The sequence below is a fragment of the Pholcus phalangioides genome, unplaced genomic scaffold (genome assembly GCF_987345545.1).
Source record: "Pholcus phalangioides strain wild (caught in Gottingen) unplaced genomic scaffold, Ppha-v1.0 ptg000003l_1, whole genome shotgun sequence".
NCBI lineage: Eukaryota > Metazoa > Arthropoda > Arachnida > Araneae > Pholcidae > Pholcus > Pholcus phalangioides.
In genome coordinates this window covers 49,131,169-49,155,682 of record NW_028301596.1, presented here as the reverse complement: position 1 = coordinate 49,155,682, position 24,514 = coordinate 49,131,169, and the positions used below count along the sequence as shown (strand labels likewise).

Below are 24,514 nucleotides of genomic sequence, written 5' to 3'. Positions count from 1 at the left end.
CACAATGCCCATAAAGAATACTTACGGTTGTCTGATTCTGAGTATGGATAGCTTCTCGATTTACCCCAACATGTTTATCGTATTTCTTTTTGAACGTGTCAGTTGCGTTACAATTTAGTATCTCCGGGGGTAAGCTATTCCATTTATTAACAACCCTATTAGAGGAAAATTTCCCTGCGACACCATAACCTTGCATTGTCCCTCACCAATCGATACTGGTGTCCCCTTGTAAAAGCAGTCGATTGGCGGTGTACTAAAAGTTCATGGTCCATCCTATCCATCCCATTGAAAATTTTGAACACTTCGATCATATCTCCTCGACACCTGCGTTCATCCAATGTAAACATATTCAAAAAATGAAGTCTCTTTTCATAACTCAAGTCCTGTGTGCCAATAAGGACACGCGTAGCTCTTCTCTGCACCCCTTCAACCAAGTCTATATCCCTCTGTAGGTGTGGTCTCCAAAACCTTACAGCATACCAGTCCAGGACGAACTAAGCCTCGAAAAAGCGGAAGAATGACTTTAGGAGAACGCCCACTTATAACGTCAGTTTTCAACTTTCTATGTTGAAGTCGTGTTGAGTTTTGCGTTTATACTATGAAGCTATGAAACTGCCTAAAATTATGTTCTGCCAAATGTTCATAACATGCAGAACTACGTTTGAGATCACTGTGAGCATTTCATTTAGATAGCTGCACAGGCAGACGGTGTCTGTCACAGAGAGAACTCAGGAATTCTTTTGAAAAATCTTATATATAGCTTCATGTTTTAATTCCAAAACCACTTACAAAGTCACCCTGTGAATCTTCATGAAGTAGAAATTAACTCTTCTTTCATATCTAGTGAAACATTCCGTATTTCATTGGGTTTATTTAAACTTCCAAGAAGTTTTCGATGTCCCTTACCAGATAAAATTCAATAATTCGACTGTAGACAACAATTGCTTCACTTCTCGCTTCTTCCAAGATTTATACGTAAAATTAATTTTAGTGCATGAACCATTCCACAGCGCGTAATACTTCATCGACCCAGATGTTTTTCTGAAGCATTTTATAATTTTTAAAAAATATTTCCGGATAAACTTTGGTGTTGTGGTAACGTGATTTACGTAAGATTAGACTTGTGATTAATTTGAGCGACGAGCAAAGAAAAAGAAAATCCAAAAGTTCTGCTATTTGAGAGTGAAATAATTGGTTCACCAGCTTGCTGTGTACAATATATATAAAAAACACTTGAATAAATGGAGTCGATAACTTTGTTAGATTAACGTGCTGTATTTGTCTTGTAAGCAGAAGTGTTTTTGTTTTGCCTACAAATGCATCGTATTTTACCAATGAATTTGATTACCTAAAAAGTGTTAGTCATCGAATGACGATGACTGTAAAAAAACTCTCACTGATAGAGAATTCCAACAGTTGAATTAAATAACAACCCAACAGTACGCAACAATATGCATATTCCAACAATGGAATTTGTCATAACCGAAGATATTATCCTATAAATAGGGCTGGATACCATGCTATAGCCGGGACATCAATAATGAAGTGATGCAGCTATGCAACTAGAGACACTTGTCCAGTTGTACAGTTTTGCCGGTGACGGAACCCAGTTGAATCCGCGGGTCTTCGGATCCCTCAGCGGAGGATATTTGCTATAACGTGTGCGGACGCCAGTAGGCTGGCAGGTTATCTACGTCTGTACTACTCATCACGGAAACGATGCTCCCGCAGACAGAAACAAAATTTAATAGACTGTTGAAAATATTCTTCCTAAAAAATTCGATTGATTCTTTTCTCGAAGAGTACGGAGATACCTCCAGTTGCTGATTTATCAAAGTTTCTAGAAAAATCTTTTTTCAAGATTTTCTCCTTTTGTGAATCTACTCACGGAGGCTTTTGCTTTAAAAAGATTGTTGCTCATTCAAATTGTAGTTTTCTTAGGCTGGGATTACTCTATAAAAGCCTAATAAAAGATCTTTGAATACAAATACAACGCAAGAGTTATGAAGTCTCTCTTCATAACTCAAGCCCTGTGTGCCAATAAGGACACGCGTAGCTCTTTTCTGCACCCCTTCAACCAAGTCTATGTCCCTCTGTAGGTATGGTCTCCAAAACCTTACAGCATACTCCAGTCCAGGACGAACTAAGCCTCGAAAAAGCGGAAGAATGACTTTAGGAGAACGTGAAGAGACCTTTTTGAAAATGAGACCAAGCATTCTATTCGCTTTTTTGACCACCGCTGAACAATGTTCAGAAAACCTAAGTCGCTCGTCAATGAGAATTCCCAAATCGGTGACCCTAGTTGAATCCGGGATAGTGACACCATTCAACTCGTAAGAGAACCGTGGGTTGTTCCAACCAAAATGAGCGTCCATGCACTTATCTACGCTAAACGTCATGCTCCATTCATTTGCCCATGCTGCAATCCTGTTTAAGTTGGTCTGGAGCAACTCCCTATCGCTTTCATTCCCGATTACCCCCATTAGCTTCACATCATCTGCGAATTTGCTAGTAATCCCATCGAATGATTTATTAAAAAAAATATTTTATTATAAATTTACTTTTTTAATTGAAAATTTAAATTTTTAATTAAACTTTAAATAAGAGTGAGTGAATGCAACTTAGATTTTTCAGTTCATTTTATGAAATTAACTGTTTTCTTCATTTTAGTTTTCATATTGTTCAGTTACATTGATGTGTCATTTTATCACGTGCAAGCTGTTCGTAATGTATTTTTTTGAAATTTTTTTAAAAATTGAGTATTCAAGATATGTAAAATTTTATGCCAGCATAAGATAGCATATTTAATCAAAATATGTGAAAAAATAAATCAATGGTTAAATAGTATTTTTAATGATATTTTAACTTTTCTGCATGTTAAGAGGTATGTGACCCCCTTAAATAACATACTTGGGAAATTTCAAAAAATTAACATAAATTTTTAAGCATGACTTTCTTTTGAATTAATTACTCTTTTTAATAATTTTATAAAATTTCTTTCTGGTAACTAATTTTTTTTTTCTGTTCACAGTCATGGATAAAAAAAATTTAGATCGAAAATTAGAATGTGAAATGTTTAAAAATTTCATTTTGAGAAAGTCTCAAAAAAATTAAATTCTCTATAGAAAAATATTTTGTTTTAAGTAACTTTGACTCTTATTGTATCTTTTAATTTCCGAAATTTTTTTTATTTTGTACGAAAGTTTGTGTGAAAGTGAATTAAAAAATTTTTTTAACAAATTTCAAGCGAACGCAAAGTCAGTCGAAATTATATTAATTATCTATTTGTCGAAACCACCTCATAATTATATATCCACTAATTAAATAATTAAGAAGCATTGAAATAGTTACAAAAAATTTAATCTTGTCGCACGAAAAATGAATGATTTGTTATTATGAATGATTAAAATATATTCGAATTGTAAATAGAAAATTAAATTATATTGATAAACAGTATGTGATAATTTCATAACGTGGTTGGTTTCAACTTTATCAAAGGAATAATTTTGATTTTCAATTTGGATTCTGATATTTTTTTTCTAGAATTTAATGAATTAATTAATTTAAACGTTGAATGCAGATTATATTACGCAAGATTTTTTATGAGGTTGTTTTATACTTAAAATAGTGTATCTATTTATCTATTTCTACATGAATAAGACGTATCTACCCTCAATGAAATAAATTTTATAGTATAAATATTCAATATAGTTTGATTATGTATGTACAGGGTGTTACACAGTGTCCAAAATTAATACAGTCGAATCCCGTTTTAACGAATACCGTTGTAGCGAAAATCTCGTTTTAACGAACACTTTTCTAATCCCCCAGATACGTTTACATGGGAACAAAGCACGGAGCTCGTTAAAACGGGATTCGACTGTATAAATTCATTTGTTTTCGAGGTTGTTCTTTAAAATTAGTGAAATATGAAGAAAAAAGTAATAGCATAAACATAAATTTAACTGTGATACCACGTAAAATAATAATTGATATGGAAATATAAAATTTGAATGATAAAATGAGTAAAATTGAATTTTCTTTTTCAAGATACCCACAGCAAATACTGTACATTTAATTCGGACAAGTTAGAGCTTTTATTTTATTTTATGGAACAAAATTCACCTAATAATGTTTATATAAAAAATTCGTCGAGATTTTAGGGGCTGAAATTTCCATATTTTTTCGCAACTTTATCCAATTTCCTACTTCGAAAAGGGACGAATATCCAAAATTTTAATTCCAGATATCGGGGCGAATTTTTATCTTAATAACACGTTGTAAAATTTCTTTCTGTACAATAGAGAAAGACACCAAGTTTGCTAATTATTATTTTTTTTGATTGAGGAATGAGCTATTGTCATCGTAGCCGTATTTGCCTCTCTTTGTTGGTCGTTATTCCATATTTTGCTTTGATTTTAGAATCAATGGTTTGTGTTTATTGTTTATTATTATTATTATTATTTTGTACTCTCTTTGAGAGACTCCCTGAAAGCTTAATTCTGTCCGAATTCAAAGCTCATGGAAATGTCTTTCATTGGACATGCAGCAAACGTGGATTTTTGGAAATTGGGGTGGGGGGGGGAATTTTCATGAATTACGAAAACTACGTATCGATAGCAAATTAATTCCTTGTAATGGTCCGTTATTTGAGTGAGTTTGATCACCGACCACAGCAGGAATTACTCGCGATCATCCAAGGAATGCTAGCTCAATGCTTGCGCTAATATAGAACTCTCGGGTTGTTGATCAATTGCTCAATTATACGGATTCATTCAAGCATCACCATAACGCTGATTTGAGTTCGAGTGTCTGAAATATAGAAACCCACCAGGCAAAGCTCTCTCCGGTTTAACCAGCACCTCCTAGAGATAGAAGGTCTCTGCACTGTTTGCCATAAACGTCATTCAGACTACCTAGCAGGTTTGCCGCAGTTTGGAACACAGCATCCTATTTCGTTTCTTCTTATTTTGGCGTAGAATCTTCCTGATAGGCTCACAAATACCGCATTGTTATTGGATGTGGGGCATAGAAATCGCCAATTCTGAACCCGATCATTTCTTATCCTCACAACGATGATATTGGCACGAGCAGGGATTTTTTCCCCTGAATATTCAGAGGGGAAAATGGACTACTTACTGACGTCACAAGCAGACTGCCTTGGAGAGGCCTTCTATCTCTAGGAGGTGCTGGTTTATAACTCCCCTTCCCTTACAAGTGATTGGCAAGAAATTAGGATGATCTCTGTTCAACGAATCATTTACACGATTTGGAAGAAAGATTTGCAGTGTTGGCGTTTAACCACTTTACGATCAAGGACGTAATATTGCGTAATACGTTCAAACAAGTTCTTCTGTATTCTTTCCTCTCTCCTCATCATTACGAAGACAGAGATCGGTTTGTTAAGTTCCGATTTTTTTGTATGGCGTTCATGTGCTTCCACCTACATTCCGATTGATGAGTGAAATGTTATGGTTGAATATTTCTACTGTTGCAGGATCTGTTGCTTTCTCTGAGGAAAATTTTTAAGGGAGATTTTGGCTCACAATCGCGTCTCGAAGTAGGAATACCAACTTCGGCTGATCAACACTGCGCCACAGACGGTATACGGACCCAGTTCCTTGCTATCCGAATGCCTCACAAATGCGTGTTAAGCCCACACGACAGCACAAAGGCTGCAAATCGAAATGAATTTCAGTGCCAGACGAGCTACTAAAGCAGGGGTTCTCAAACTGTACGCCGCACAACCATCGTCAGAGGTGCCACAAAGCGGCAGTCCTGACAAAGGATTCAAAGGATTTTCGAAGAAGACGCTCTTTGTTAAACTGCTCTGGGAAGCCGCAAATAAGAGTTGATTAGGGGGAAGGAGCACCGCTTTTGAAAAAGGTTTGAGAACCCTTGTATTAGAGCTTCAATTCGATAGTCAGTAGATTCGAGACAGAGTACCACTATGCTTATTTTCAATAGATATTTCGCAGCTAGAGACAGATCTTGGCCACTACACTGTGATCCCAAGATCACCAACCAAATCTTTGGCATTGACTACCGGATCATCGCTCTCGCATCACTCAACTAGCCCAGTTCAAAGTTACAAGGAAACACTGAACCTTAAAGCAGGAAACATCCCAACCGGTTTGTTTTTTAGGAATTGTGCCCTACTCTTTCTTTAGCCATGAGTCCCACAGTTTTGGGAGACGGGGCATAGACTGTTCTCGTGACTCAAAAAAGCTTGAAGGGCCCTTTGACCGCAGACTACCCATATCGCCATAAGCCATCATACTGAAAGACTTTCTTGCTCACTCACTGTGCGGTCGTGTGGGCACCGTACTGGACTCTCATCGTAAGAATTCAGGTTCCAACCCCGTTGGTGGAACAGTGGTAATCGAATGAAGGTGGTTTCCCTGAGGGTTTTCCAACTTCGAGGTGGGAATATGAGTCGGCGTTCGGAAGTCTCTCTGCAGACTACAGGCAGACCTATAATATAATGCTTACATTACTTGGAAATGCCACATATTTATCGTCTTCATTTCAAAATACGGGCGACAGATGGCATCACTATCAGAACAAGAAACAAGCACAACTCTGACCATAAATAAGTTAGGGACCACATATTCCGGCACGTACCGATTCAATAGAAATTCCGCAGAATAATGTGTACGGGGTGCATGTACGGTTGCGTAGTAGCTTGCTTCACTTCCATCCGCGAGTCGGCTTAACTGGAAGACTCCATCACCAACTTGACAATAGATACCATGTACGAATTGGAATCAAAATGCACGCATAGACTAAAATGAAACAAGACTCACCCTTCCACAGTCAGCCAACTGGAGTTCGCTGCTTTTGCTGTTTTCGGGACTGTTGTCGTGGACCGCTGGCCTGGATAGCCTCCTAGTTATGGCCGCTCTCAAGCTGGTAGGCTGGCTGCATCTCCGGTGATCCGATGAAGAGAAGGCCCTCCTCTTCTGTTGCGACGACGCCTCCTTGCCGCCACTCATGCGGCCCCCGGATCACATTATCCGTCTGGGGGGTCCACTATAAACCACGCATGTGTGTAATAAAAACTTGAATATAAACGTCTGGCACTCCCTTAGCCCTTTTCCTAGTAAATGTTTTTCTTTCTCTCTCTCTCTCTCAGTTTTTACTCCTTTTCCAGTCGAGAAAAGCTTCTTCTTCAGACTTTGAATCGTCGTCCAACGAAGATCATAAACTTCCAATAGGAATAACCTGGACTCATTTTATTATATTCGGAATTCTATGATATAATTTTTTTTTCTTATTCTCTTATATTTCCAAGAACTCGGTTATGATTCGAAATTCTGAGAGAAATAACAAAAAAAAATAATTCCAGGGCAAAAGTTTTGTCTATTATTTCCGATTAAATGGTTCCTCGTGCCTCACGGGAAAATGAGTTTTCCGGCACAAATAAACCGGCTCCGGGAAACGAACATACGTTTCTACGAAATTACTGCGGGGCTTAATTGGTTTGGAAACAGAAAGTTTTCTATAGAAATATTCATCGAAAGGGAAAAACAATATTTTTCTTCCCTTTTCCCTCTAGATATTTTTCACATTTGAATTTTTGTACAATTTTCTTTTCCCGAACGATAATATTTCTCTATCTTCTAATGAATCCCATTTGAAAGGGGGATTCGTTTTCTCTCCGTTTTTTTTCCGAAATGAATCGATTCCGACATACGTTCGTATTCATGCGATCGACCCGCATTTATTCCAACAGGATTTTTTCTAATTATGGATTTTATATTCAAAGAGTGTGTTTTCCTTTCAGTATACATGTATTGAAATCATGAATTTTTGATGAAAATTCCTTTTTTTTGAAGATTTTTTATGTTTTCACCGAAATTCATTGATTCTTGTAGTGATCAGTTCGTTAGCAATTACGGAGAGAATCTGATGATCCAGTGATTCGTTAGTGACTGATATCCTGGTTTATATTATTTGCTTCTTGTTTATCCATTTCTTTTGCACTCCTGCGTTTCCAAAAGGGATTCGGTGGCATCTTATTCTCGACTTCATTTATTCAGATTTGTGATGAGATGAGGATTTTTTTTCCCCATTCAACGTGGAATTTGCATGGAGACTCCTGGAAAGAGAGAAATATGAAAAATTTAAAATTTTTGTGTTTCAAAGATTTTAGTAGAACTGATCATGACTCGTTTTATTTGAATTTTTCTCTAATTTTACAAAAGCGCATATAAGGTGTCTGATGCTGCTTGTGCCGTGTAGCTACAGTAGAATCTCGGCTATCTGGCCTCCGTAATATCCGACCTAGTCTCTTGTGGCCATGACGTCATCAAATCGTCGGAGCTGTTGCTAAACATCACCGAGTTTGTTGTCGATTTGGCGATATTTACAGAGGAATGCGGTAAGTTTCATTTTGTACATAAGATGACTATTTAATATATATATACAGTCAAACCTCTTTAGTGCGTCACCCGGTTAACACGTCACCCCGCTTACCGGGTCGCTTTTGGAAGTCCCAATTATCCTCGGTCAGGAATTGGCACAGCTATGGCTTACCCCGTTTAACGAGTCACTCCGCTTACTAAGTCATATTTTTGCTCTCCCAAGAGTGACTCATTAACGAGGATTGACTGTATATATATACCCATATATATATATTATGCATAAAAGAGAAAATTAAGAAAATCATCAGATTTCAATGAAAAATTTCAAAAGTTAGAGTATCGCGCCACAAAAGGCTGCTTTATACACATAACTCGAAATTAAATAATTAAATATTATGAAAAGGCGAAAGATGAGAAGTTATTGAAGAATTGTAAAAAGGAAAAATATGGATCAATGTGGAGGTCGTTCTCAAGGGGGAACCCCCCCCCCCCACATTGCTCCAAACTGCAAAAATGTTTCTAATGATGGTAAGCCTAACAGACATAAAATTACTATCAGTTCCCCCGACATTTTTGCGATAAACAAGCTTTGGAAGTCAAACAGCAAAAATGGGAATGCACAATTAGAATCAAAATATGAAAAAACAAATGAGTTAAGAACACAAAAATATGTATACACAAAGTGTGTTAAAAATTGAAAAATGAGAAAACTTGAAGAAAAACATACCAAGAGTCTTACTCTTGGTACGAGTGCCGCCTGAATTGACTATAAGAAAAATGTCTTGAGAACGACCTCCTCATTGATCCATATTTTTCCTTTTTGCAATTTTTCATTAACTTCTCATCTTTCGTCTTTTCATAACATATATATATACACTATCTACCAATAAGTATTTGCACACCTATGCAAATGACGATATCTGCGGTCCTGAGATACGTCACGCCCTCCGCCGGTATATATCGTGTAGGAAACAACATCGGCATTAGTCGCATGCAAGATGCAGCGCAGTTCGGAGCTCTCTGATTTCGAGAAAGGTATAATTATCGGGTATCACAAAAATGACCGATCCTTAAGGGACATATCTAGCGAGCTGAAGTACCCAAAATCGACAGTGGGCTATGTGATTAAGAAGTGGAAGGTGAGCTGTGATTGTCGGAATTTGCCCCGAGTCGGCAGACCAACGAAACTGGGAGATAGAGACCGACGGGTGCTGTCCAGAGAAATTCGGAAGAACCGCACCCAACCGATGGCCCTCATCCACGAGGAGTTTCAACAGGTATCCGGGAGTATTGTTTCAATGAATACCATCCGTAAGGAAGCACATCTGATTGGTTTTCATGGTCGTGCTGCTGCCCATAAGCCTTTGATCACAAAGTCCAACCGCGTTGCTCGGTTAATGTGGTGCAAAGCACATCGAAATTGGACCGTAGATCAGTGGAAACGGGTTCTTTGGAGCGACGAATCAAGGTTCACCCTCTACCATTCGGATGGCAGGGTCTGGGTCTGGCGTCTGCCTGGAGAACGTCTCCTGCCAGAATGCATTGTCAAGAGTCAAGTTCGGCGGAGGTGGAATTATGGTCTGGGGGTGTTTCTCCTGGTATGGACTGGGACCCTTGGTCCCAATTCATGGTAACTATTTTGGATGACAATGTGCTTCCTACGTTGTGGCAGTTTTACGGGGTGGACCCCTGTTACTTCCAGGACGACAATGCCAGCTGTCATACTGCGAGGTTAACCAAGGCTTGGTATGGTGCCAATGGGGTTCATCGAATGCAATGGCCTGCCCAGAGCCCAGACCTGAACCCTATCGAGAACCTCTGGGACGAGTTGGATCGCCGAATTAAGGGGTGCCCTACCCGTCCAAAATCGGTGAAGGAACTGACATGTCTTCTCCAAGCCGAGTGGAAGAAAATACCACCAGCCGTCACACAAGGACTTGTGGAAAGTATGCCCCGGAGGGTTCACGCTGTAATTGCCTCTCGTGGAGGCTCTACCAACTATTGATTTTGAATAAAGTTAGTTTTTCTTTTCTATCACAGGTGTCCAAATACTTATTGGTAGATAGTGTATTGTAAAAAAATAATTGTTTATCAATGAAAAATTCAGAACGTATTGATGATGAGAAGAAATGGAATTTGAAAGCAGTATATATAACTAAGTAGTTTCAGTGTATACTTAATGGCAGTATACATTTTTTTTCTTTTCACCGAGCAACTCAGGTCTATTACCATATATGGGCGATTTACTACTTAGTGAGTTGTGCCGGAAGTGCAACTGTGTGTGTACCTAACAGTCTGAGAGCGTATGTATTGTTGAGTTTGATTTTTCAGTGCTGCCATCTATGATTCAGAAGTGAAGTGAGTGATATGTTATGATTGAATTACATTTGTAGGTCTGTTGCTCTCTGTGGCGAGATTTTTTGTAAAGGGGAGATCGGCTCGCATTCGCGCCTTGAAGTTGGGAACCACAGAAAACCTACTTCAGCCGACAACCACTGTGGCGACGGTGGGGTTCGAACCCGGGACCTCGCGACGCGAGTCCGTCACTATGACCACCACTGCGGCAGTACACTGAAACGACTCAGACCTATGCGTTGTGGCAGAAGTATTCCAGTAAAACTTGATATATACGATATGTGAACCATGGGAAAATATAAAAGGCAACAAAAAAAGTCCCACTTTCCATCTGGTGGTTGAATATTGTACTATTTTTTTTTAAATTTCATAAATCTCTCTCACTCTCTCTCATGGTCTCATTAAGAAATCCTAGAAATTTGGTTGTATTCGGATAAACAGTTTTTATGGAAAAAATTACTCGGAGTATATATATGCGGGAACTTCAATTATAATCACCCCGAACATTGTTTCCGGGCCAGAGAAATATTAACATCAAATTGCCAATGAAAATATATTAGAAACCACATACCCCCTAAATTGAAAGCAAAAATGCATGTGTGCGCCCGTCTATGTATCCTCGATTTCAAAACTTAGAAGGATATAAATCCATTTGCGATTTATCTGCTTACGCGAAATCAGAATTTTAATCATTTTGAACACCAGCTTGATAACCTCAGCCTGTTCAAAATACTGGGGAAGGGTCATTAATTTGTGAATCGATCGTGAAATATATATTGGGCATCTGTAACGCTATTACTTATATAATGGTTCTTGTTTTTAGCGGGAAATATTTCACTGGCGGAGGAAAAAGGAGGATCGTAAAGTGGGCTTTTTTTCCCCACATCCTCATGATTATGCAAATGTATTCGATGCAGTACGGAAAAACAAAAACGGGAAGAAGCACATGTCACGATGGAGAAAAGCCGAACGTATTTCAATTTTTGACTTCTTTTTCTAAGTAAATTCTGGCTTTTTTCCTGGTATTTCTTCGGGAAAGAAGAACGCGACCGGGAAAAACAAAATACCGGAGAAGAAAAAAACTCCTTTATTTATTTATTCTTTTGCCGAGTGGTTCTATTGATAACCTGGACAGTTATTGAGAATCGAATTCCCAACGGAATCTCCGGGACGATCGCGATATGCAACGGAATCGAATCATTTATACGGGATACAAGAAACGTTTTCTCTCTTGTGGATATGCTTGGCACACACAAGGTAACGTTGCGATTATTTATGCGCAGTATTTGAATGTGGGAATTCTGTACTAAGACGCCATTGGTATGGAGGAATTGGAATAATACCTATGAAAAGTTATATAAATAATACGACTTTGAATATTTTGCACCTGCATGCTGTCTTTTGGTATCTGAACTAATCGAGGACCCATGATGAAAGAAAGTGACGCAGCACCTGGTCTGGCCAGTGTGACACGAAGGGCTCACCTGAGCCACCAAGCCCAGGAAGAAAGACGCGGTCCAGAATCCGGCAGAGGGCTCATCAAGACTAGGAGGGAAGACGCAGAGGGATCACCCGAGCCAACAAGCCTAGAGAGTAGACGTGGTCTAGGACTATATATTCGCCGGTCTCGCTGTCTTCTGGCTTTTACTTTTACTCTTTTGATACACGTCTACGCTCTACCCCAGTTACCCGAATTTCGATCATGCGTGCTTGTACAAGCCGCGCTTGCGCATACGAAACTGAAAGTCTGTGAAATGTAGGTAACCTGCACAAGCTTGTGCCAGTATTCCTTCAAAGAGCTCAACTAGGTGTTGGTATGCTTCGAGGCGTTTCTATTTTTCGGACATGAGGACAAAGGAATCAAATCGAGAGCATTATCGCCCACACGGACAAACTGTTTCTTGCACCACGTGGTGTTGGAAGAGAAGTTGTGTTTGCTTGTGGAAAAAAGAAATTCAACATGGATAATTGTCAAGCTTGCTGTTAGTGTGTAGCAAAAATTATTGATTTCATCTGAAGATTTAACAACACTCTAGCGTCCATGCGCTCTAAACAGCGTCCCTTGACACTGTGCCCTGTTGAGGTACATTCCTGAAGAGTCCGTTGGTTTTTAAAATCTCAGATAGTGGATGATGATCCTGGAGTATACAGGACGGAAGTTCTGCAATACTTGTGGCATACAAGACTGGTATAAATCGTCTCTCTGCAACGCCGGCCCGTCTTTGTTGTTATACGTTGCTTATTAGTCCTATACAGGAAGATATAATGATTCCTGATGTTTCTCCAAATAACATGTATTAATAAGGCTTAGACAAGTAGCGCAGACATTCATGGAAACCAGTAACCGACGGGCCATATAACTGAAGTGTAGGCGCGTAACTCACATAGTTCATCTGCGGATGGCAAATAAAATTGTAGAATCGCGACTTTGAATGATGTAGATTTTACAGTTTATTTTTTATTTCTTCCTCCGTATATTATGATCCGTCCATCGACGAGCATTGATTATGTGTGAATTTATATGTGCAATCTATATATGTAATATTTTTATTCATTTTATCCTGAAGATATTTAATAAAATTTCCAGACACACCCATCCTCCGGGAATGCTTCGATATCTCAATGAGATGGGAAGCGGGGTCTGTTTGGTCTTCAAAGGTCAAAGTTAGTGTGTAGCTGTCTTTAAATGAGATAAGCGTTTGTGCAGGTTTCAAATCCAAAAATAAATTAAGAAATTCTCCGCTGTGGTGGTCGAGTGGTTATAGTGCCGGACTCGTGATGCGAGGATCCGGGTTCGAACCCCACAGTGGTGGTCCGCTGAAGTTGGTTTTCTGTGGTTCCCAACTTCAAGGCGCAAATGCGAGCCGATCTCCCCGTTAAAAAGTCTCGCCACCGAGAGCCATAACATAATCATTCAACCATAACACTTCACTCATAGTTAGTAAAACTGGGGGCAGATGGCAGCACTACACATAACAAGCATCACACAGAAACAAACTTTACGTCAGGTTGCACTACACGTACACGCACATTCCCGCATGTACCGATTCGTTGAGGGGGGGTTCCGCGGGGGGGGGGTGCATGTGTGGTGTAGCAGTAGTAGGTAGGGGCTCGGGGATCCATGATGTTCTTAAGTCAGCCACCTCGTTGGGCAATTTGCCTGTTGTGGCGTTGTATTTGTATTATGTCCTATATTAACTTCGGTTAATGAGCTTAATTCGTTCCTGGAACGTGCTCGTTATTCGAATCAAACCCCCAATAGGAAACAATGGAAACACGGATAATTCGTTCCACAATTATTCATTCACATAAAAATGACTAAGAACGGTATTTAATAAATAATACGATGCACTAATATATATATATATTGGGGATGAGCCAATAAATTAACAGAGATAATGACCTTGTCTCCCGCGCCTATCCTGGGCTAAAAATCAGTGAAATTTCCTCTTGCGGGGAGGGCGTCCCAACATCATGGGTCGTCAGGAAAAGTGCAGGGTCGTCTTAATAGCCCCATCGGCTTCCCCCCCCCCCCGGATACGGTAATTTTTCTAAGGCCCCGTACTTGGATAGAAATGCCTGTCTAGTATGCTATTCATATATTGACGCTCTCGAAAATTTTGACCAAATATCGTTATCAAACTTTAGGCGCCCGGGCCATTCCAGGGTGGGGCCCACGTATTAAGACGCCACTGAAAAAGTGTTCTGGGATCACCCGTACTTGGCAGGAGAGAAGTAATAGATAACATATTAATTACATTCAGAAATTGTAGTACCAGATCTCATCGTGTGTCCCCCCCCCCTCATGGATATGACCACATGGGCCCACGGATTTTGATGGTTCTAGTTCCATGCTGTGCAGATTCAGAAAGTATTGACACTTTCCCCCACCATAATTCACTTGAAATCTATCACCTCTTTCTCTGAGGACCCTCTTCAACACTTGTCGTGGTTCCCTTTCATGTGATATTTTCACCTGTGCCCCCCAGAATATCCCAGAAACGCTAGAGGGGGGCCCCATATGGCACAATGTTAAGAACCACTGCAATTTAACATGTTACACAATAGCATAAATCATTAATCGGAAATATCTGCTGCCATCTATCGAATGAAAGTAATATAATTTTCAATTAACATAGGTAAAAAGTTTTCTGATTGGTCAACTATTTTGAAAAAGTAATATGATGTAGTGCAATAAAATATTTTTATAAACAATAATATTTATTAAATCATCATATTTGCTTCCATATTTTACCGGTTGATCGTTTTGTACAGAAAAGTAACATTGGTAAATTTGAAAAGTAGAGCCGTCTTCCGTTTGGTAAGGGCACAGTTTAATTCTGGTTTATGCCCTCATTTATCTCAATCACTCATTAAAGTGCAAGACGACCGTGTTTGACGAAATTTACTTATATTTATTACTGTACAAAAACTTCAACTGACAAAATGTTTTTAGTAAATTTAAAAATTTTATATATATTATTGCTTTCTAAAATATTATCAGTATGATATACTTTATTGGGCTATTCAAAAGCCAATCAGCAACTTCAATCGGAAAATTAACAGTTTTATTCGATAGGTGGCAGCAAAAAAGTTCCAGTAAAATAATTTTTCTTCGTATACCGCAGTAGTTCACAACCTCATGTCATGTAGCCAGTTTGTGTCCCTCGGATACTCTAGAAGGGGGCCACAGATAGAAAGAGGACCATAAATGGAAAGTGAGCCAGGACAAGTGCTGGAGGGAGCTACACACAAAGAGAGGTGAAGAATTAGAGCTTTCAGTATGTGCATCATATACAGTATCTGTGGTGTTTAGTCCGAACATATCTCCAAAAAATGGCTTATTGATCTAAAAGCAAGTCTTGCTAATTATAACTAATTAGAAGTGAGATAAATACGCAAATACGTGCGCACGGCTGAACAACACGCTGATGTATGATATTTTCATTTGTATTTGTGTGTATGCTTTATTTTTGATTTTTAAATGACACAATGGAAATGCTTATACAAATACAACGCCACAACAGACAAAATGCCCAACGAGGTGGCTGATAAAAAGATGCCCATAAAAATATGGATGTCATATATTTCAAAAATACAGCAACCCAATTAAAAATGCAATTAACACAAATTATAAACAATATATACACATGATAAAATATTATACAATGCCCATAAAGAACACTTATGGTTGTCTTATTCTAAGAATGGATAGCTTCTCGATTTACCCCAACATGATTATCGTATTTCTTTTTAAACGTATCAATTGTGTTACAATTTACTACCTCCGGGGTTAAGCTATTCCATTTATTAACAACCCTATTAGAGAAAAATTCACTGCGACACCATAACCTTGCATTGTCCCTCACCAATCGATACTGGTGTCCCCTTGTAAAAGCAGTCGATTGGCGGTGTACTAAAAGTTCATGGTCCATCCTATCCATCCTATTGAAAATTTTGAACACTTCGATCATATCTCCTCGACACCTGCGTTCATCCAATCTAAACATATTCAAAAAATGAAGTCTCTCTTCATAACTCAAGCCCTGCGTGCCAATAAGGATACGCGTAGCTCTTCTCTGCACCCCACCCCCCCCCCTTCAACCAAGTCCATGTCCCTCTGTAGGTATGGTCTCCAAAACCTTACAGCATACTCCAGTCCAGGACGAACTAAGCCTCGAAAAAGCGGAAGAATTACTTTAGGAGAACGCGAAGAGACCTTTTTGAAAATGAGACCAAGCATTCTATTCGATATCTCAAAAAAAATTATTTTGGAGTTATCATGTTCTGACCAAACACCACAGATATATAATGTAATAACGCCATAAACAAACATGCGATACGATTGTGTATACAGATTATCTTACTCTAAACAACGAGAGAAAAGAAGACTATCTCGTGTTGGACGATTACTGACTCACTGTTGTTTGCATTCTTATTATTTTTGTGTGATTTTAAAAAGAACGTATCCAATGATACTTGCTTTTTGTCTCCTTTTTAGGATTTCTCGGAGATGGGAAATTGCATTGCCATTGGACAGATTTATTGCTTGCTCTACTGTGCTTCTATTTCATCGGTACTTTTCTACAGAATTTCACACGGATTCCCACATTTTACACATCTCTCTAATCACATTTGAAAAGTGAGAGCCTTCTCTCTTCCTCAGAAAAAGATACCTTCAATATAACCTCTTGCTGTTGCATGCAATGGTAGTCCATCAGTTCGTCTACGGTCAACTCCTGGCCACAAGTAGAATTTATATTAAAAAAACAAGCGCACGTACGTGCGATTACAATGCGACATCCAGCTTCGTATGATAGTCACACTCAATTTTTCCAGTGAAGCACGCTGACCGGACACTGTAGGGGAGAATATCACCTACAATTCCACAGTACGTGTGTGTGCACGAAAGCGAAAAATCATCAGCTTAGTTGGGAAAACGTGACCACAAATAAACAAAGCGCAAAATTTTTCGTGGTAATGCGAATCATCGCTCGTTAATCAAATCAATTTTTCTTTTTTACTTTTTGCTCATTATGCGAATTGCTCGCTAACGATACCGCTCGTTAACCGAAGTTCCATTGTATATAATTGATTTTCTGTGTGTTTGGTGTGTGTTCTCTATACAAATCTACAATTTTAGACCGAATCGCTGCCAAATTTTGCATATACACAAAACAGGACCGGGATTGAATGATGAAATGGGCGAAAAACCGTCGGGGCAACAATGGTTCTTGAGAATCAACAATCACTTTCGGGATGTTAAGTTTGGTTACCGTGGGTCTCAAACAATGCGTTTCATACATGTATATATGTCTTTACAATTCTTTTCCTCCTTAATGCTGCCAGTATAATCGTTTATTCCTTTATAATGTTTTGTCACTTCTTCAATCCTCCAAGTAATTGAAGAAAACCCGCGCATTGCCGGGTATTTCTGTTATATTCCTTTGATGTCACTCTTCGCCAGATATACGTATATTCCTTCACAATGGTTTGCCACTTTTTGAATTTCCCCCCAGCATATGGAGAAAACCCGGGGCAGCACCGGATATTTTTGCTAGTACCTAATATAACAGCAGATATAATTCTTAATTTTGTGGTTACCCGTACTTTCAATATTCCTTCGCTGCAACTATCTTAAGATTTACATTCCGCAATCATTCTTGAAACGAATTATCGATGCATGGGGGAGAAATTCCTCCCGTCAGACAGACAAATAGCCATGTGATCCATGAGTTGCAATTCCAGCCATCGCACAGAGAGATATGAGAAGGCATTCATCGCAAGAACTCGAGAGAAAAGGACCGCAATTGTTATTCTTCTGAAAGGGCGGTGAGGGTGTAGAACTCAGCAATGGGGGGGGGGGGGAAGCTTTTCAATGTGCCGTGAACTTTTCCTTGTTATCGTCCGGGCCTTATATCCTGATCAGAAGCTTCCGGTTCGTTGGAGGAACAGACACGGAAAATTGCGAGAGTCTTCGAAGAAAACTTTCTCTTCTCCGACGATGACTTTGAAAGGAACGGGGGGCGGAGCGATTCTAATCTCTCGAATAGCGTAGAAAGAGACGCGAGAACAATCTCTAGGAAAGAGTTCAATTTCCGGATCCACGTTTTGTTTGATCGAAGATGTCTCCGAATCCATAACGTTTCCGGAAGGAAGTCCAATTTGTCGGAGTTCCATGGTCTCTGGAAAACACACCTGCGTCGCTTTACTTTCGCCGTTTCTCGTCGAGACAAAGAAAAGGCATTAAGTTGTATGATCGACGCTTTTTCCTTGGTATAGACATCTAGACATCTTTCTAGTTTTGTGTGTTTATGCTTCAAGATTTTCCCGTGTTGTGCTCTTTCGAATAGTCAGAATAGATTTCTATGTGAAGTTTTCGACTTTTCAACGTACAGTGCCAAGCCAAATTGATGGAAACTACCACCCTACCTATTGCGATATTGGTCCTATGTAGGTATAAATTCAAGTTGGCGTGAAGGATATACGTATTTTCCTTATCACTCTCGTGAAATCTCTTCTCGTACAGCCTTTTGCGCATGAACATTCTTAAACTTGGACATCCGCTTGCTGCTAATGCGCATGCGTTCTCAGAATGGACAATGTTCTTCGGTTTAGGTCACGGGTTCTTTAACTATGGGTTGTGAAGCTTCCGAGATCTGGGTCGTTCAAATCCAATAACAACCAGGGAATCTTGAGCTGTTGGTAATGACTCAAATCTCTGATTCGCAGGAGCTTCCCAGATGGGTCGTACAAATCTATTTACAGCCAGTGATTCTTGAGCTATAATTCCTGATTCAAGTTCGATTTGCGGGGGGCTTCCGAGATGGGTCGTACAAATCCACTAACAATCAGGGGCTTTTAATCTATGGGTCACGACCGCTACTCAATCCACGGTAGACTTCGGAGATAGGTTGTACAAACCCACTTACTGCCATTGATTCTTGTGAAATATGGATCTTTCTTTACTTTCTTTCTTTCAACCCCAGCACAACTGAGGTCTATCCCCATGGGAAATTTACTACCTAGTAAGTTGTGCCGGAAGTGCAAGTGTGTATGCCTAACAGTCTGAGTGCGTATATAGTATCGTGTCTGTAAGTGTGATGATTGAATATTTGTACCGTTTGTAGGCCTGTTGCTCTCGGACTTTTCAACTAGGAGATCGGCTCGCATTCGTGCCTCGAAGTTGTAAAACCACAGAAAACCAACTTCAGCAGACCCCCACCACTGTGACGCCGGTAGGGTCAACCATGGGTCACGACCCAAACCGCCGAGGCTACAAGTCCACTAACAAACAGTGGCTCTTGAGCTATGGATCATTACTCAAACCTGATTCGCAGCGGCTTTCTAGATGAGTCATACAAATCGACTTACAGTCCGATGAAGAACGAACAGTCCCATGGGTCGCGAAGCTGATATTGTTGTTGATTTTGGGTCGCGGCTGAAAAAGGTTAATGACCCCTCTTTTAGGTCTAGCAGCTTGGTGTTGGTGTTGGTTTTTTTTTCTTTCTTTTTTTTTGGCGTTCTTTCTCACACAAGAACAAGGGCAGCCAAAGCAAGCGTATCATCGCCTACAAGTCCAAACTGGTTCTTATATCTAGGAAGACTAGAAATCTCTATTGGGCTCATCACTAGGAGCGGCAACCCTTGCGGAATTTCGGGCGATATCTCGGAAATCGTTAAAAAAAATTAAGGTCTGTGCACCGATTGCAATTGCAACAAAGATCGCCAAAGAAAGATGGTTCTTTGTCGGCCATGCTTATAACAAATCTAGATGAGCTGTGTTTGTCGTAGCGGAGATAAAACTCAAAAAACTGGTTTTCTTATTCGTATAGAAATAGAGTGGCGGGAGATTAGTGAGTTTTTTTTCGTTTTCCAAAGTCCGAAAAGGCAAAATTTGGTGTTATCGCCAAGTTAATTAATGGTTTTTTATTGCACTTACTAGGTTGCTGTAATTTTTATATAATTTAGATATATATTCGACGGCCATATTTTTATGGGCATCTTTTTCATCCACCTCGTTGGGCATTTTGTCTGCTGTGGCCTTTGTATTTGTATAGTTATTATTGACTATGGCAACCCTAACGATCAAAAAGAGCGGGATATCGATATCGATATTTTTAGAAAAATATCGATGTACTGATGTAAGAAAAAACAGAAAATATAGACAGAAAAACTCAATATGTTCTATAACTCTATATGATTATTATATGAATAGTTTTTTCCCTTAAATTTCACTTTCTCCTCTCTCGTCACGTGGAGCTAATCCAATACATCACTCTTTGTAGTTATGTATTACACGTTGGCGATGAAAAAAAAGGATAAGGCTCCCGCCGGACAGTCTTACATCAGTACATCGAACTTCGACTGGGGATCTCCAGCCACTTCGTAAATTGGCCTGTTAAAGCCCGAAAACACACTAGTCATTTCACTTTGGCCGAAACTCTCGACAAATTCGTGAACTGGCCTCACTTTGGACTTTGGCCGTTATAAAAAATTGTAGAAAGATGCATTATGTGTTGGGGGAAATCACCAAACATAATATAGTATAGAAAAAACGGGGATGGGAGGAACAATTTCCATTCATAGGGCGACAATGAGGCTTCGCAATAATGAGAAAAGAGGTAAAAATAAGGGAGAGCTGTGTGTGGATTGCGAATTTCTTTTATTTGCTTTCAAACGAGATATCTCGTCCTTGATCGTTAAGAATATATAATTTCACTTAAGGCTTTTTTTTAACTCACAGATAATACGCGAAAGCCTATGTTGACCTCTGAAATTCATGAGGCCGTCAAAAATCTTGTTGACGACTTGTAGGATCACATCTGCTGTGCTATGTTTGGCATGCAGTTTATGTAAATTAAAGTACATACCTTAATGTGTGCATAAGGTCTCGGGCATAACCTGAACGCCCTCGGGCACATAAGAGTGAAAGATTGTGAGGGAAAGGAAACCATCACAAAAAGTGGAACGCTTTCTTCTTCTTCCCTCAAAAACTCCATTCTGTAGAATAACTGTTTTTCATGACTGAACATTTCATGCGTGATGAAGTTTCGGAAAGCAGATGGGTTGTGGGGGGGGGGGAGATATCAATAGACATTCGAGAGACCGTGTACGAAAATAAAGTGGGGGCGTGGTTTGGATGGTTTGTGTCGCACAAATACAGTTTATTACCTTTCCCTACCTCCCCTTGGCGCTCCACCCTCTGACCACACGGGAATATAATTCGCATGCGAATGTAAGTTTCGAGATGTCACAGTGCCAGCTCCTAATTGGTTGCCCTGTCATAATGCAGGGTACATCCAGAGAGCACTTACTCTTCACTAGACCTCTTCGCTGTCCAGATAAAAAGCCCCACCCGCTTCTGATTTAGAGCCAACCACGGTCATCGCCAGAAACTTTTAGTGAACAAATCTGCTTCACATGGGATTGACTATGGGATTATTACGGTGTTTAATTGAATTTAAAATTTATAAATTCCCAATTTTAAACAATTAAAATTAAATTGAGGAGAATCTAGTCATGTGCCAAACCTAGAAGTTTCATTTCTATCGCACGAGATTCTCACTCAATTTTTTTTTTGTCAATGCAAAACGAATCGCTGACAGTGCGGCAGCCAACTGCCAATATTTTTCTCACAAATGCATCAATTCCTCTGGAAGGATTTAATATTTACCATGACAATGAAACCATGATTAGTTCCGTACTTCAATATCTTCAATGCCATCTAACATTCCATCTAAGTATTTTTTTTAATCTGCACGCTATGGTAAGATATCTAATCTGTACATGATATAGTAAGTTCCTCCTGCTCCGTGATATTCTACGTCCGCGCAGATCAGCGCAAACACTCTTCAAACTTTCAGACACGGCCGGGCCAAATTGATACTTCCCACGCAGGCCACCAACTCATGTAATTTAGTGATATCTTAATATAACGGGCCGATGATGGGGGCCCCCCGAACTGAACAGGGACAAAAATTACTTGAACACTTTTATTCATTCAGAAATGATTTCTTTTATTATAGTCATCAATTGCGATTACTTTTTAATTAATTTTTTTCACTTATTCTGAAAATGTTTTTGACTAATTACCGATTAAAGTAATTAATTCTGCGATTAATTCAAATCTGAAATCGCTTTAAAGCATTCTTTGCGATTTATCAATTTATTATGAGTTTTATTAATTTAATATTATTGAGTGTTTAATAACTTTATCAGAAATTACGAAATTGTTTCTCTCATTGATTAATAAGTCATTTTTTTTCACCAATTCTAAACTTATTTCTTTCAGTAATTTTGAATTTCTATCGATTTGTTGTGGAATGATTTCTTTCATTTATTCTAAAACATTTTATTTCATTTATTCTAGAAAATTATCTTTCATTTATTCTAGGAAATTATCTTTCATTTATTTTAGAAAACTATACTTCATTTATTTTAGAAAATTATATTTCATTTATTCTAGAATGGTTTCTTTCATTTATTCTATAAAATGGTTTCTTTCATTTATTCTATAAAATGATTTCTTTCATTTATTCTATAAAATGATTTCTTTCATTTATTCTATAAAATGATTTCTTTCATTTATTCTATAAAATGATTTCTTTCATTTATTCTATAAAATGATTTCTTTCATTTATTCTATAAAATGATTTCTTTCATTTATTCTATAAAATGATTTCTTTCATTTATTCTAGAACTAATCGTTTCTCAAAGTTTTCAACCATTTTCGGAAAATGATCGTCAAGCCACGACAAAAAAGTTCCGAGAACCAAACGGGACCCCGCGGGCCATGCGTGGAAAACCCCTGGATTAGAGGAAACATTGCTGGTATCTTTCTTCATCAATGAAAATTAGAAGCTAGAAAATCAGTTGAATATTCTTCTGAGTGTAATTTAATGGAGTGGGTGAGACACACTATTGCGAGACCGTCTTGTAATTGGGCAATTCGAACAACAAGTCACAAACTAATTGCACATCAACCCCAAATAAGTGAAGCAGCGGTGAAAGCGATCCAGAGAAGACAATTCTTTCTTATTCATAATTGTTTTTTTCCCTCACTAATTGGGGGCAGGAGGGAAACCAATTAGTTCACTATCTAGCATTTATCGGAATTTCCTGATTAAAATAGCTCACAACGTTATAAGGAATTGATCATATCGATCACGAGAAAATAATAATATCATAATTCTTTAGAAAAGAAGTTGAGGATTCCTATAATCGGCCGAGTATAACGACATTTCGGCAATAAATCACAGAAGCCAATTAAAATGTCAATACCAAACAGACATATGTTAGACATGGAAAAGAAAACAATCCACAAGAAATAAAAAGAGATTATTATTTCTGTAATGCATTTTCATTGAAAAAAAATATGATTTCAGTAGTAATTTTTTTGAACGCACAGGAATGCATTTTCATTTCTCCATCCCATGTTGAAATGTGCAGATTAAATTCATATTTTTAAAATTCCTTTCTGTTTTATATTCGATCAGTGAAGGAAACAAGCAAGAGAAAAGTATTATGGAAAGCGATCAATCAAAGAATAAGTTTTTTCAAAGAATTTTCAGCTTCAAGAGCTGCAAAAAAGCAAAACGTTTTATGAGAAATATTTATAAAATTAAAGAATGATTTTGAAGTTTCCTCTATGTTTCGCAAGAGTTGGCGATGAAAACTATATTTTTGTTCTTTGGTTCTCGAAGTTGGATTTTTTTTTCTTTTTCCAACTGAGCTCAGCGTCTATGAATAGTTATTATTATTCCAGCAACAATGCGCTAAATCTAATTCGACGGTTCGGTATAGTACATATGTTACGTTAAAAGTGATAAATAGATTATTATACAAGATATACGGAAGACTGGATGTTGTGAAGATATTTGTTATTTGAGATGTTAATTTTTTTTTAAGGTAGAAAAAAAAACTCATCTCTGCCTCTACCGGGAGTCGAACCCGGGTCCCTCGATTGCCGGACGAGTGCTCTGACCACTAAGCTACAGAGGAGATTGAGATTTCCCTTCGCTAGAGCGTATATATGCCGAACGGAACCGTGCAATCGACGGTGAAACCGATCAGCTAATAGCTCATGGACGACGAGCCACCAGAGGGCTATATATATGACATGAATGTCGCTCTCCACTTGTTAATACAAGATATACAGAAGACTGGATGTTGTGAAGATATCTTCACATGTCATTTATTCATGTCATATAGATTATTATACACAATAACCAATCAGTTTTTTTATAAATAATAACCGACCGGTTACTATGCATACTTATCAATCTGTTCGT

The 24,514-nt window shown here is 38.6% G+C and overlaps 1 protein-coding gene across 2 annotated transcripts in view; it reads right to left on the bottom strand.

The window, feature by feature from the left end:
- LOC149088755 (regulator of G protein signaling 7-binding protein A-like) overlaps positions 1 to 24,514 on the bottom strand; it is a 280,027-nt gene that overhangs the window by 54,605 nt on the left and 200,908 nt on the right. For both annotated transcript variants that reach the window (XM_089249778.1, XM_089249787.1), the window contains one exon: positions 6,807 to 8,101. In XM_089249778.1, the coding sequence (XP_089105904.1) occupies positions 6,807 to 6,995 (189 nt within the window). In that variant the 5' untranslated portion in view covers positions 6,996 to 8,101. The remainder of the gene's footprint in view (positions 1 to 6,806; positions 8,102 to 24,514) is intronic.